The sequence below is a fragment of the Rhinatrema bivittatum genome, chromosome 3 (genome assembly GCF_901001135.1).
Source record: "Rhinatrema bivittatum chromosome 3, aRhiBiv1.1, whole genome shotgun sequence".
Classification (NCBI taxonomy): Eukaryota; Metazoa; Chordata; class Amphibia; order Gymnophiona; family Rhinatrematidae; genus Rhinatrema; species Rhinatrema bivittatum.
The window spans coordinates 341,830,660-341,843,783 of NC_042617.1; the positions used below are offsets into that span (position 1 = coordinate 341,830,660).

General features: G+C 47.4%; 2 protein-coding genes across 5 annotated transcripts in view; one reads left to right on the forward strand and one right to left on the reverse strand.

Moving 5' to 3' along the window:
* Window positions 1-13,124, reverse strand: part of TSTD3 (thiosulfate sulfurtransferase like domain containing 3) — a 38,095-nt gene that overhangs the window by 17,518 nt on the left and 7,453 nt on the right. The window contains exon 2 of the mRNA XM_029596849.1: window positions 461-571. Coding sequence (XP_029452709.1) covers window positions 461-571 — 111 coding nt within the window. The remainder of the gene's footprint in view (window positions 1-460; window positions 572-13,124) is intronic.
* USP45 (ubiquitin specific peptidase 45) overlaps window positions 1-13,124 on the forward strand; it is a 204,974-nt gene that overhangs the window by 1,690 nt on the left and 190,160 nt on the right. The window lies entirely within an intron of this gene.

The following is a 13,124-nucleotide window of genomic DNA, read 5'->3' on the forward strand; positions in this document are numbered from 1 at the left end:
ATTTTATTTCTTGCATCTCACTCCCAGGGAAAAGTGCTGGCTTTCCCAAGTCTACCTGGACAATAACTGTTTATGGACTTTTAGGAAAATAAGGGTATTTTAGAAACCTGTGGATTGCTGCCCACTTCCTCCCCCCTCTTGTTTCTCTCTGTCTCTGGAGGAGGGGCAGCAGTACAGAAACTGATCACTTAATACCTCCTATGCATGCAATTTGAGCAGCCAGGAAAGGACATTGTTGGTCTCAAAATCAGACTTTTATTGATCAGACATTTCAGACTTATGAGTTAGAATATGACAGACAACTCATGATTCTACAGTCTTTAATACAGCATCGGCGTATACTGCGTAAAACTTTGCATCATTAGTGAACTTGGGGCAAACATATCAGAAACTTTGACTTGCTTTAGGGTGTATTAATAAACGTAGCTAGCTAACTACCCCAATAACTTTAAGAGATTACCTTATGCTTCACGCTGGAGCAGTCTCTGTGGTTGGAAGTTTGAGGCAGTCTCTGCTGAAGATAACACTCATTTTTGGCCCCTGTTGCTTGCAGGCTTTGGAGGCTTAAGTCCTGGAGAAGAAAAGACAGGTTCGACACGAGCAGTCAGTTAAGAGGCAGGACTTTCTTATGTGCAGCCTTTCCGGACGCAGGAGCTCTTCTGGTTTGTTGTAAGGAGGAAGGGCAGGGATGATGTCTGGGTCATCGTCTTCTGCTGGTGTGAATGGACTTCTTCCGCCAGCTGCCTCCCTGATCCCTCTCCCCTGCTGCTTTAAACAGGCAGGACATGCATATGCAAGAGCATAAAAAAGGGGTCTCTCCTTCATTTTGGACAGCTGGAGCTCCCTTCTGGCATGTGACCACTTCTGCCATGTGGCAACTCCTGACCAGGGCGTGTGATCTCAGTCTTGCCAACCTCTTGACCACAAGCTGCCCTGGCTGTGGCTGAGTTTGCTTGTGAGCTTGAACTATATAATAGACTGTTCTCATCTCCAGGTAGATTTGGGTTGTTTACTAGTCTGGGATCTGTCCCTGACGTATACACTTGGGCTGTTTCTTAGGTAAGTGTTTACAGAGAGAAGCTGTATTCCTTCAGAAAAACTTAGTTAAACAGGCACTCGGTCACATATTGTTGTTTTGGCCAAAGTTCCTCATCTCTGTATTTCTGGTGAAATCATGTGAAGTTCATATTTTGTTACATACAGGCTCTCACTGTCGCATGCTGTCTCTCTCATACACACAGAGGCTCTCACCTGCTGTCTCTGCAAACATTCAGGTCCTCACTCCCACACACAATCTCTCAACTCACTCACACACACACACACACACACAATCTCTCAACTCACACTCTCACACACACACACACACAATCTCTCAACTCACACTCTCACACACACACACACACAATCTCTCAACTCACTCTCTCACACACACACACAATCTCTCAACTCACACACACACAAAATCTCTCAACTCACTCTCACACACACACACACACACAATCTCTCAACTCACTCACACACACACACAGAATCTCTCAACTCTCTCGCTCTCTCTCAACTCACACATACACACAGTCTCTCAACTCATTGTCTCACACACACAGTCTCTCAACTCACTCTCACATACACAGTCTCTCAACTCACTCTCACACACACACACAATCTCTCAACTCACTGTCTCACACACACACACACACACACACAATCTCTCAACTCACTGTCTCACACACACACACACACACAATCTCTCAACTCACTGTCTCACACACACACACACACAATCTCTCAACTCACTGTCTCACACACACACACACACACACAATCTCTCAACTCACTGTCTCACACACACAATATCTCTCAACTCACTCTCTCACGCACACACACAATCTCTCAACTCATCACACACACACAATCTCTCAACTCATCACACACACACAATCTCTCAACTCATCACACACACATAATCTCTCAACTCATCACACACACACTCGCACAATCTCAACTCATCACACATATACAATCTCAACTCATCACACACACTCACACAATCTCAACTCATCTCACACACACACACAATCTCAACTCATCTCACACACACACACAATCTCTCAACTCACTCATCACACTCACACACAATCTCTCAACTCATCACACTCACACACAATCTCTCAACTCATCACACTCACACACAATCTCTCAACTCATCACACTCACAGACAATCTCTCAACTCATCACACACGCACACAATCTCTCAACTCATCACACACACACACACAATCTCTCAACTCACACACTCACACAATCTCTCAACTCACTCTCACACACAATCTCTCAACTCATCACACACACACACACACGCACAATCTCTCAACTCATCACACACACACACACACGCACAATCTCTCAACTCATCACACACACACACACACACGCACAATCTCTCAACTCATCACACACACACACACACACGCACAATCTCTCAACTCATCACACACACACACACGCACACTCTCTCAACTCATCACACACACACACTCGCACACTCTCTCAACTCATCACACACACACACTCGCACACTCTCTCAACTCATCACACACACACACACACACACAATCTCTCAACTCATCACACACACACGCACACTCTCTCAACTCATCACACACACACACTCGCACACTCTCTCAACTCATCACACACACACACTCGCACACTCTCTCAACTCATCACACTCGCACAATCTCTCAACTCTCTCTCTCACACGCGCGCGCGCACACACACACACGCACACAATCTCTCAACTCATTCTCTATTCAATGCTGCTCCCCCAAGGGGAGGAGCTAGCAATTTGTGATCAATCTCATCCAGGAGAGGGAGGCGTTAATAATCTGTTATCAATATGCTGCTAGGAGTTAGCGTTCTGTTAGAAGTCCGCTAGGGAGTTGGCAACCAGATATGGATCACTCCGCCAAAGGAGAGGAGCTAACAATTGTAATACTCCGTAGGCGGAGTTAATGATCTGTAGTGGGTTGGCTTCCCACAGAGTGGAAGTCTGTATAATACTGCTCTAGTAGTGTAAGGAATGAACACTTAATGTAAATTGGTGAATCCCTGGGCCGATGGCAGATGACAGCGCCCCCAGGAGGATATCCTGAGAGGGACCATCGGCTAGGCTGGAGTATGGAGACAAACACCGATAGTTCTTTATTAGACAGGAAGTAGAACCACCAGAGGTGGCAGTAGTGAGCTGATGTGCCCGGCAGGGCTGAAGTCCCTCAGATACTGGAATTGCGGTCTCTGATTTGCTGAGCTGTAGAGAGAGACTATAGGTAGTGAGTAGACAGGGTATGCTGGATACATAACCAATAGTAGATGATACACTCACAATTGTAGATGTCTGTAATGGCTTCTATGCAACAGAGAGTCTTTAGTATATTTAGGAACAGGAGCCGTAGGCGAGTACTGGTTCCTATATGCAGTCTGGAATGAGAACTCGCAATATCTGTGTATGAGATGGCTTCTGGAATAGAAGAGAGTCTTTGGAGGGTTTTAGGAACATGGGCCCTCGTGGAGCGAGTACTGGTTCCTATCTGCAATCTGAAATAGTAGTGCACCAGATATAGGTATTTGATAGCTTCTGAAATAGAAGAGAGTCTGTGAACGGTTTTAGGAACATGGGCCCTCATGGAGCGAGAACCGGTTCCTATCTGCAATAATGACGCACGATCTCCATACCTGCGATAACGTCTTAGACAGAAGAAAGTCTTTGGAGATTAGGAACATAGGCCCTCGTGGAGCGAGTACCGGTTCCTATCTGTAATAGAACTCACAGTGTTCATGCCTGCGATCACTTCCAGGTAGTAAGGAGTCTTCTGAGCATTCAGGGGCGTAGGCCCTCGAGGAGCGAGTACCAGATCCCGTCTTAGCAATCTGAAATTAAGAAGAGAGAGTGGGGCCCCCGAGTTGCGGGTACCCCTTGGTAAGTTTGAGGAGGCAGAGCAGCAGAGAAAGAATCCCCCTTGCTAACTCGATTCGTAGTTGCAAGCAAAGACCTTTTAAGTTTGAAGCGGATGTCGTCACTACGGGGGGACGCCCCCGAGGTTCGTGCCCTTGCCGGTACAAACTCGGGAGCTCGCGTGCGCCCTTACGTCATCAGGAACATGGCGGATCCGCAGCATCAGGCCAGCCTGGGGATTCCAGGAAGAAGGGTGAGGAGAAGCCGCGACAGCATCTGTCCGTCAGACCCGAAGGGAGGCGCCACTAAGGTAGAGAGGGTGGAGCGAGGGTGAGGACAGGCACGAACGCAATCTCTCAACTCATCTCATACACACACTCTACAGGCCCTCAGCCTCTCTCTTGCCTCTGGGCCTCCTCTTCACGGGTCGCCGCAGAATGGGCTCTGCAGCAGCCCTGATCTTCTCGGGATGCCCACAATGTGGGATCCGCGGCGGCGGCCCTGCTACCGGCCGCCTCCTCTTCTCAGCCCGCTGCGACGAGATTTGCGGCGGCCCGTAAGCGCTGCTCTTCTGCACACGGCTGATGCTCCTCCTCCTTCCTGCCTGCGCGGCTCCGGCAATGTTTTCTTCCGGGGCCGCGCGGGCAGGAAGGAGGAGGAGCACCTGCAGGTCTGGACGTGGTGACATGAGCTCAATCACGGCCCTGCCTATCTTCCTGCTGTGTGTGTCCGGTACACAGCACAGCGGTAGTTCACTGCTCAGCTCCAGTGGGATGAGGTCCACCGGCGGCCCCATTGGCTCCCCCTGACATCCCCTCGGTATACCACTTGCTCCACCCCCTCACGTGCACCGGGCTTGCGCGGCACACTGCAGGCGACACACACTTTGGAAAGCTCTGCTTTAGGCTATCGGGGCATTGGCTTTGCCTTCAATAAACCTGTTCCCGCAATTGCTTACTTAATCTGGAGTGCAATTGTTTCATTAGAGGCCCCCTTGCCTGCCGTGGGCCCCTGTGGCTGTCACCCAAGTCTGTGGCTTTCTTTACTCCTTGTGACTTCTCACTATCGCCTCAGAGCCTTGTGCACCTCTAGTACTCTGAGCTCCCACTTCTGACTTTGACCTTCTGTTTCCTAAAGCCCAGTAATGAAATATCTTGATTTATAAGAAACTACTATTGAAACAAAGGGCTCACGTTGGGCACCCTGATACTTTTTCCTTTAAAATTTTCTAAGGCACCACAGAGGTGAATTTCCACCACCGTCTCCCAGATGCTACCTTACAACATCTGAAAAAGAGGGTGATCGCTGATCCCCCCTCCTAAGTGAGTCCACCCCCAACTTGAGAAGGCCTGACCTCAGATGAAAGTAATCTGAGGGGGAGTGAGGAAGCATTTGTTTCTATGTCTTTTTCGGCAAGCCAGACAGAGCCTGCCCTTGTAATCTTTGTGCACCATGCCTTCCTCTCAGTCTCCTTTGGTGGAAGGCCACCATCGAGAGCCTTAACTCCTCAATAGGAAATATTAAACCTTTCACAACCTGACCTAACAGAGGCTCCTGGCTCTATGCTTTGCTGTGTGGTCCCCCTTCACACCAGCAGCAGCCATGACACCTGTCATTGACTATCCTCCTTATGTAGTCTGCTTCTTTTAACTGAGAAGTCATGGATCTTCTGGGGAAGAATTATTTGGCTACATAGAAAAAAATGCACCCTTTCGTGCACCTCCCGGACTAAATCCGGGGACTATACAGACTTCTGGCTGCTCCATTCTCCGAAGGCTGGATGCCAGTTATGAAATTCCCAGGACATTTGAACTCCCTGGTTCCCATTTTCCCTTTTTGACCTAAGAACTTGCTTGTCTAAGATTTAATGAGGTTAACCCAAAACGCTTATGACAGTGCATTACCTGAGCTTTAGTGGGGCAAAGGCTACTTCTGCCAGACTTCCGGGTCTGCAGAGCTTCAGCTCCAGGCACCTCATACAAAGGACGATTATGTCGGCCCTATGAGTTGCTGCTTATAGCCTGAATCTGACTAACTTCCCAGAGTATGTGAGAGATAACTGTTCTTTCAGTTTGCTCCTAGGCTGCCTACTTTGCGTTACTTAGGAATTCTAGACCATCAGGGAAATTCTAGATGGTTGGCTTTTGTCCTCTGCCTGGGCTCAGCCACCTTGTTTCTCTGCTAGGACTCCCATCCAAGTTTCTGCTAGTTCTGACCACATCCTCCTTCAACCTATATATGTCAAATGCCAAGGGTGCAATTTGCAGAAGGGGGGGCAGCTGTGATAACTGCTCTGTACTGAAGCTCGGGAAGACTAGTTAGTATTTGAGATCCTGATCCGAAAGCGTAGGGTTTCACCTCAGCCCCATACCAATGTCTGCCTAAAAGGAGGAACTAGTTTCCCTCCCATTCTAATTAAGCTTTACCCCTCCTTGTCTCGTAGGTATCTGGAGACCTGGCTAACCCTTCTTGCTGTCCTTGAGGGCTCCGGAAGGCATCTGTGCACTGATTTGTTCATAGGCCTAACCTGGGGGGCAGGAAACTCCCCTTATTGGTGTTCTGCCACCCAGAGAGACTCCCTGCGATTCTGTGACTTAAGAACACCAGTACCTGGGAGTCCATAATGACAATGGCGACTAACACCTGATGAAACTCATGACATGGCTTACTTCCGAGGAAGAGAAGGAAAAATTCCTAAGCTGATTTGCTTTTAGCCTTTAAACAGCCCCTACCCCCTCAAACAGGACCCACTCTGGTTGGGGGAGACTGATGTGCAGAAAGAGCTTCTGATACACACTCCCCTACTGGGATCAGTCCATAAAAGGTTCTTTTACCATGGAAACATACTGTGATGTGAGTTTGGACTTGTGGCCTGTTAACTGCAACATTCTGTGTGTTAAAGCCCTAACACATTGCAGTAAATTACCCCCTAAGTTTATACCTGAGGCAGTGAAGGGCAAAATGAGCTGACTAAGGTCGTAAGTAGCAGCCACTGGGTCTGAATCCTGGCCTTGCCAGTCCACAGCCTGCTGCTTCAACCACCAGGCTGCTCCTCCGCTCCCTCTGCGAGGGAGTCCCGGGCAAACTTTCCCCCAGCCCCCGCTCACCTGCCCTGGCCGCGGCCACGCAAGCCCCCAGCAGCAGCAGTAGAAAGGATTCGAGAGAGAGCGGCTTCAGCAGCCCGGGGCAGATCGGGCGTTCCCCATGCGAGGCGGCTTTCAGCAGCCCCGCTGGCAAAGGTGAATACGTGAACGCCTGTACGTCCAATATGGCGCTCAAGGCAGCGTAGGTGCATGCGCACATGCCGTGACCTGAGAGTCCGGCTGGACGTCTGAGGTCACGGCGTGCGCGTATTCACCGGCAGGGCTGCTGGAAGCCGCCTCGCATGGGGAGCGCCCAATCCGCTGAAGCCGCTCTCTCTTGCCGCCCTTCTACTGCTGCTGCTGGGGGCTTGCCTGGCCGCGGTCAGGGCAGGTGAGCGGGGGCTGGGGGAAAGTTTGCCCGGGACTGTGAAATTTCGTCTCTCTCTGCTGGGGCTTGGATTGGGTCGGTTTGGGACTGTGAAATTTCGACTCTCTCTGCTGGGGCTTGCCTGACGCTTGGATTGGGTTGGTTTGGGACTGTGAATTTTCATGTGAAATTTCGTAATTTACCGCCTACCCTGACCCTGGCGTTAGTGTGAAGCCACACTAACGCCAGGGTCAGGGTAGGCGGTAAATTAGCAGGTAAAAGACACGGCAAGATAGGTTAAAAAGGAAATAGTCGGGGCGCACATTACTGTATGGGAGGGATTAGCTAATCGGATCATTTACATACATATACATGCCGCGGGCGGAAAGGGATACGCGTCGAGTAAAAGAAGTGGTAAGGATCGGTAAAAACAGATAGTGAATCGCGGGTTAGACTTATACGGCCAAATTGTGAGCACACAGCGGGTTAGAAACGGGGTAACTGCGGCCGTGCTTTACTGTATCAGCCTGAGAGTAAACTCACCACAGATGTAACAAAACGTGTCATGGCTATTACGACATTGGCGCGACATTTCATAAAGTATATGAAATTAAATCCACAAGCTTTAAACTCAACAGTTTTAGTGATATGATTCGCTCATTCACACAGACGTTGCATAAGAGACTACTCATTGCTACTGCTGCTGCTGCTTATGTAAGGCTGCGTCATCATGGAAACAAGTTGGAATCTTGCAGCCGAGCTGGGGCTTGCCCGAGCAAGTTCTGGCATGATCAGGCAGAGTTTCTTGGTGTATTTAAAAAAAAAAAAAAAGTTAGTCTCTGTTACATGTTACGTCGCTTATGGCCGTCAAAAACTACGACATGAATTTTAAAAAACATAAAAACTACTGTCCAGCAAGAAAATATATGTATGCGAGATTGTTTTAAAATTTCACAATTATTGTAACATAAAAATTGGCCGTTTCTCAAAAACCTTACGTGATGTACAAATTTCGAAGTAATATCTGTCATCAGCATCAAAAAAATCTATTCGAACACCAAAAAGCCTGAAGGAAATAAAAACTTTGTTTACCAGTGTTACCTGAGGGGGGAAAATCACCTTGGCCTCCCTGAGGGGCTGCAGGGCCCAGAGCCATCGCACCTATTACCCTGGGGAAGGAATGAGAAGGAAAGGCAGGGTAAGTGCCTTTCCTTCCCCCTTTTGTGTCCGTCGCTGCTCGACGTCTCTGCTCCGCCCCCCCTTATCTCGTTGGCGACTGCCTTCGGGGTTGATGGAAGGCTAGCTGCTGCGGCGTCTCCAGGCCGTCCTCCGGCGTTCCCGGATCGGCTCGACGCTGCAAGCCGCCATGTTGACCAGATGCCTAAGGGTGCGCACGGCCCAACTGATGTACCAGGGTTGGCGTGAACCTCGGGGGCGACCCCCTGAGATGACGTCATCAGCTCCAGATATTTAAGGTCTCAGTTTTTGCTAACAAGACGAGTTAGCAAGAGATTGGTTTACCTAGCTTCCTCCTGGTCGCTGTGGATGGGATTCGCTCTCCGCAGACCCAGCTACTCTGCCTCCTCGGACTTTACTAGAGGTACCCGCTCCTCGGGGGACCTCGCTCTCTCTCTTTCTTTGCAGGTCGCAGTCCGGAATCGGTACTCGCTCCTCGAGGGCCCACGTCCCGGACTTGCTCCTGGATACCACTTCTGCTAAGAAGTCATCGCTGCTTACAACATCAGTGAGTTTTCATCTATCTCTCAGAGCTTTCCCTGGGATCAGTACTCGCTCCTCGAGGGCCTAATGCTTACCATCTCTTGGGCTGCCTCAAGAGACTATTGTGTGAGTGTTACCATCAAGGACTTGTTCCAGAACTCTGCATATGCTGCCTACTCACTATGTTAGTTTCTCTACAGCTCAGCCACCTGGGGATCGCTGTTCCAGTACCTGAGGGACTACAGCCCAGCCGTGCGCTTCAGCTCACCTCTGCCACCTCTGGTGGTTTACTATATTGTCTAATAAAAGAACTAGTGTGTGTCTGTCTCCTACACTAAGCCTGACCAGTGGTCCCTCTCGGGATTTCCCCCGAGGGCGTGGTCACCTGCCACTGGTCCAAGGATCCACCCACAACTATTCTAAATAACTACAGATTGCTAATACCAGCTTTAACAACAGAGCTTTCTGACAGATTGCTAACTCCCAGCTTTCTCTACAGAGCTTTGTTAACAGATTGACAACAGATTACTAACTCCTCACGGAGAACACATCACCCCCTATCTGACCTGGGAATCCTTAAACCTTCCTCTGCTAGCTATGGGGGAGAGGGAGAGAGGCAGCCTTAAAGCTGATCCTTCTTTTCTCTTCCCCCTTTTCACTTTTGTTAGCTTTCTCTGGGCTTGGGGGTTTATTCTTTTTTCCTCCTCTTCCGGTAATCACCGAAAGGTGTAGTAAGGGAGGCCCTTTCATTCCCAGTTCCTCCTCGCTGAAAGGCTACAGGTGGGGGGGGAGAATCTCTCTTCCCCTTCTCCCGCCCACTGGAAGAGGGAGTGGGTCCCCTTTATCCGTCCCTTCTCTGCTGGAACATAGAAGGGGGAACTTTTTTTTTTTCTTCCTCCTTCTGCACTGCTGCAAAGCAGGAAGGAGGAGAAAAATTCCCTTTTTCCCTTTCTGAAGAGGAAAAGATTGGGTTATATGTAGATTGTGTTTTTGTTAACGATTTAAGCTAGTTTGATCTCTTTTCTCTCCACCAGGGGTGGGTGGAATAGAGGGACCTTCATTTTCCTTTTTTTCCTAATTCTCTCCCCTCCCTGCTGAAAAGCAGGCAGAGGATTATTTTCCCCCTCCTTCTGGACCACTGAAAGGTGGAGGAAGGAGATTTTTTTTTTCCTATTAACTAACAAACAGATAAAGTATAAAAGAGCAGGGGGATATCCTCCCTCTTTCCACCTATGCTGTTTTCTCCTCCTACCAAACTGCTGAAAAGCGGAGGAAGAGCTTTTTTTTCCCCTTGTTTACATTTTCTTCTGACCCACTGAAAAGTGGAGGAAGAGATTTTTTTTTTTCTGTGCTTCTTCCTTTGCTGAAAAGCAGGGATAGAAGGAGAAAATCTTTGTTGGAAAAAAAAAAAAAAGAGAGAGAACTGGAAACATTTTTAACAAGCTGTTTTTAACATCTAAACCATCGAATTACAGCCTTAGTTCTGGGCTTAACAATTTAGTCCTGGTGCCTCATTAAGGGAGAAGAAATTAAGACAACTAGAAACAAGGGGCGGGATGCCTTCGGCTGCCCCACCCCTGATCTGAGCTCAGAAATAGATCCATCTGCTGGCCGGAGGTCAATCCCACCTGCACAGACTGGTCTGGCAGGATGATCAGGAAGGAGACATTGATTCGATTTCTGTTGAAGCATAGATTTAAATCTCTTGGCTGTCTCTTCGGCTGCTGATGCTTGGAATTCAGCTTTAAAATCAGTTGTTGAGACACTGAACCCTTTGAGGAAAAATCTACCCCCTGTCGCCCCCAGCAAGCACGCCTTTGTTTCCTCCGGCTTTAAAGTGCTTAAGAGAGCTGGCAGAAGGCTAAATCTCTATTTCTTCTTGAGGAGTACAAGCAAGAATTGACCAGATACAGAATCTTGGTCGAAAAATTAAAAAAAAAAGTTTTATTCTGCAAGGATTCATGGTGCGGGAAGCGATCCTCGTGAATTGTTCCATACCTTAAAGCAAGCATCTGTTTGCCCGATTCAAAGAAAGTATTGTTATATCCTTCTGTTCTTCTCTCCTCTTTACCCTTCCTATCAAGGATCGTAGGAACTTGAATTAAATGATTCTGTTGATGAGCATAATGTTTTTGACTCCCGTCAGTTTGGGTTCTGTAAATTAAATAGCACGGAAACCTTGTTGTCTGGGATGGATGTTATCGGGTGCAGATTTGACATTAGAATAAGTTGCATCGTAGTTCTTTTAGACTTTTATCTGCTGCATTTGACACACTTACTCGTCGGATCTTACTGTCCTGCCTGAGTGAGATTGGAATGGCAGGTATGATGTTAAACTGGTTTTCATTGTGTCTGGGAGGGCTCAGTAAGTCAGACTTGGTCAATTCATCTCACAATTAGCATTCTCTGGAGTTCGACTTTAATATCTGCATGGATCCATTATGTCAGTTGTTTGCAGACCTATAAATTATATGCAGACAAAATTCAGTTTTTTTGTACCCAAGTTAATAACCCGGTCCATGACTGTACTGCCCTCAGTTCTCAATCTCTAGCTTGAGTGCTTAGAAAGTCAGTTAAAACTTTTTTTTTTCCCCTAGCTTCAGATACCAGAAGACTCTGTTCTTGAATACCAAACAACACTTATTAGAATGATGAAACAGTTCAGCTCTGACTGTGAATGGCAAGACAAGAAGCTGTACAGACAGTAGTGCTTGGTTCAGCTATTATGAGTCCCTGGAAGCCCAATAGTCGGAGGGAGATGAACTGCATCTGTAGCTGAAGCTGTAGGTACTAGTTCATAGCCGTAGGAAAAGAAAGGGGTGAAAAGTGATGCTTCTAAGGAACTTGGAGAGAAGGATTCAGGATGAGCTGTTAGCTTGCCAAGAGCCTGTTACAACTGAAAATGCCTCAGGGCAGGGAACAGTCCCAGATTGCTTTCAGTCAAGGGACCAATAATAAGAGGAGAGAGAGCAGACAGGAGCAGATCCAATAGGGCAGGAGTGGCCAACTCTGGCCTTCTAGAGCCACAAACAGGTCAGGTTTTCAGGATATCCACAATGAATGTGCATGAGAGAGATCTGCATGCACTTCCTCTATTATATGCAGATCTCTCTCATGCATATTCTTTGTCTTTCCGCAGGGACTGTAAAAGCTTTGCGGGTGGTCAAAAATACAGCAACTTGCATTCCGAGGGAACGATATTGGCTGCCTATATCTTCAAAGAGAAAGTTTAAAGCTTTAACTATGATTCACAAGGCTTTGCATAATGATATACAGACTTGATTTGAATACCACATTGAAGCTATATACAGCACATTACAATGGTCCAAAATTGTCAACACAGATGCCCGGAGAACAATCTGAAAATCATCAGCATGAAGAATCTGTTTTAATTTATGTAATAAGTGCAACTTTAAAAATGCCCCTTTGCCATCTGACTTGAACTGAGGCCGTAAAGAAAGGGAACAGTCAATAATGACCCCTAAAATCTTGGCCCTTAAGGTTATGGGAATATTTAAGCCACCAGTCATTAAAGATGATGGTGGATCAGATGATGGAATTAGTCGCCAGATGTATCAATTCTGGCTTTTTCATACTCAGCACCAGTCTGTTGGTAAACAGCTAAGAGCTAGTGATGGATGAGCATTTCCTGACATGTTAAGGCTTCACAGAAAGAAGATGTACTGAGTACAAAAAACTGTATGCCAGCATCAAGACAAAAGCCTACTTTGTTTTTATATTTTTTTTAATAAATGTTTTTATTGTAAACTGCTCTATTAGTTTTGCTTATGGTGCAATATATAAATTTATCAATAAATACTTCAAGTTCAGTTAAAAGTGTATACATCAGACATAAGGCATGCCATACTGGGTCAGACCAAGGGTCCATCAAGCCCAGCATCCTGTTTCCAACAGAGGCCAAACCAGGTTACAACTACCTGGCAAGTACCCAAACATTAAATAAATCTCAAGCTACTATTCCTTATTGATTAATAGCAGTTT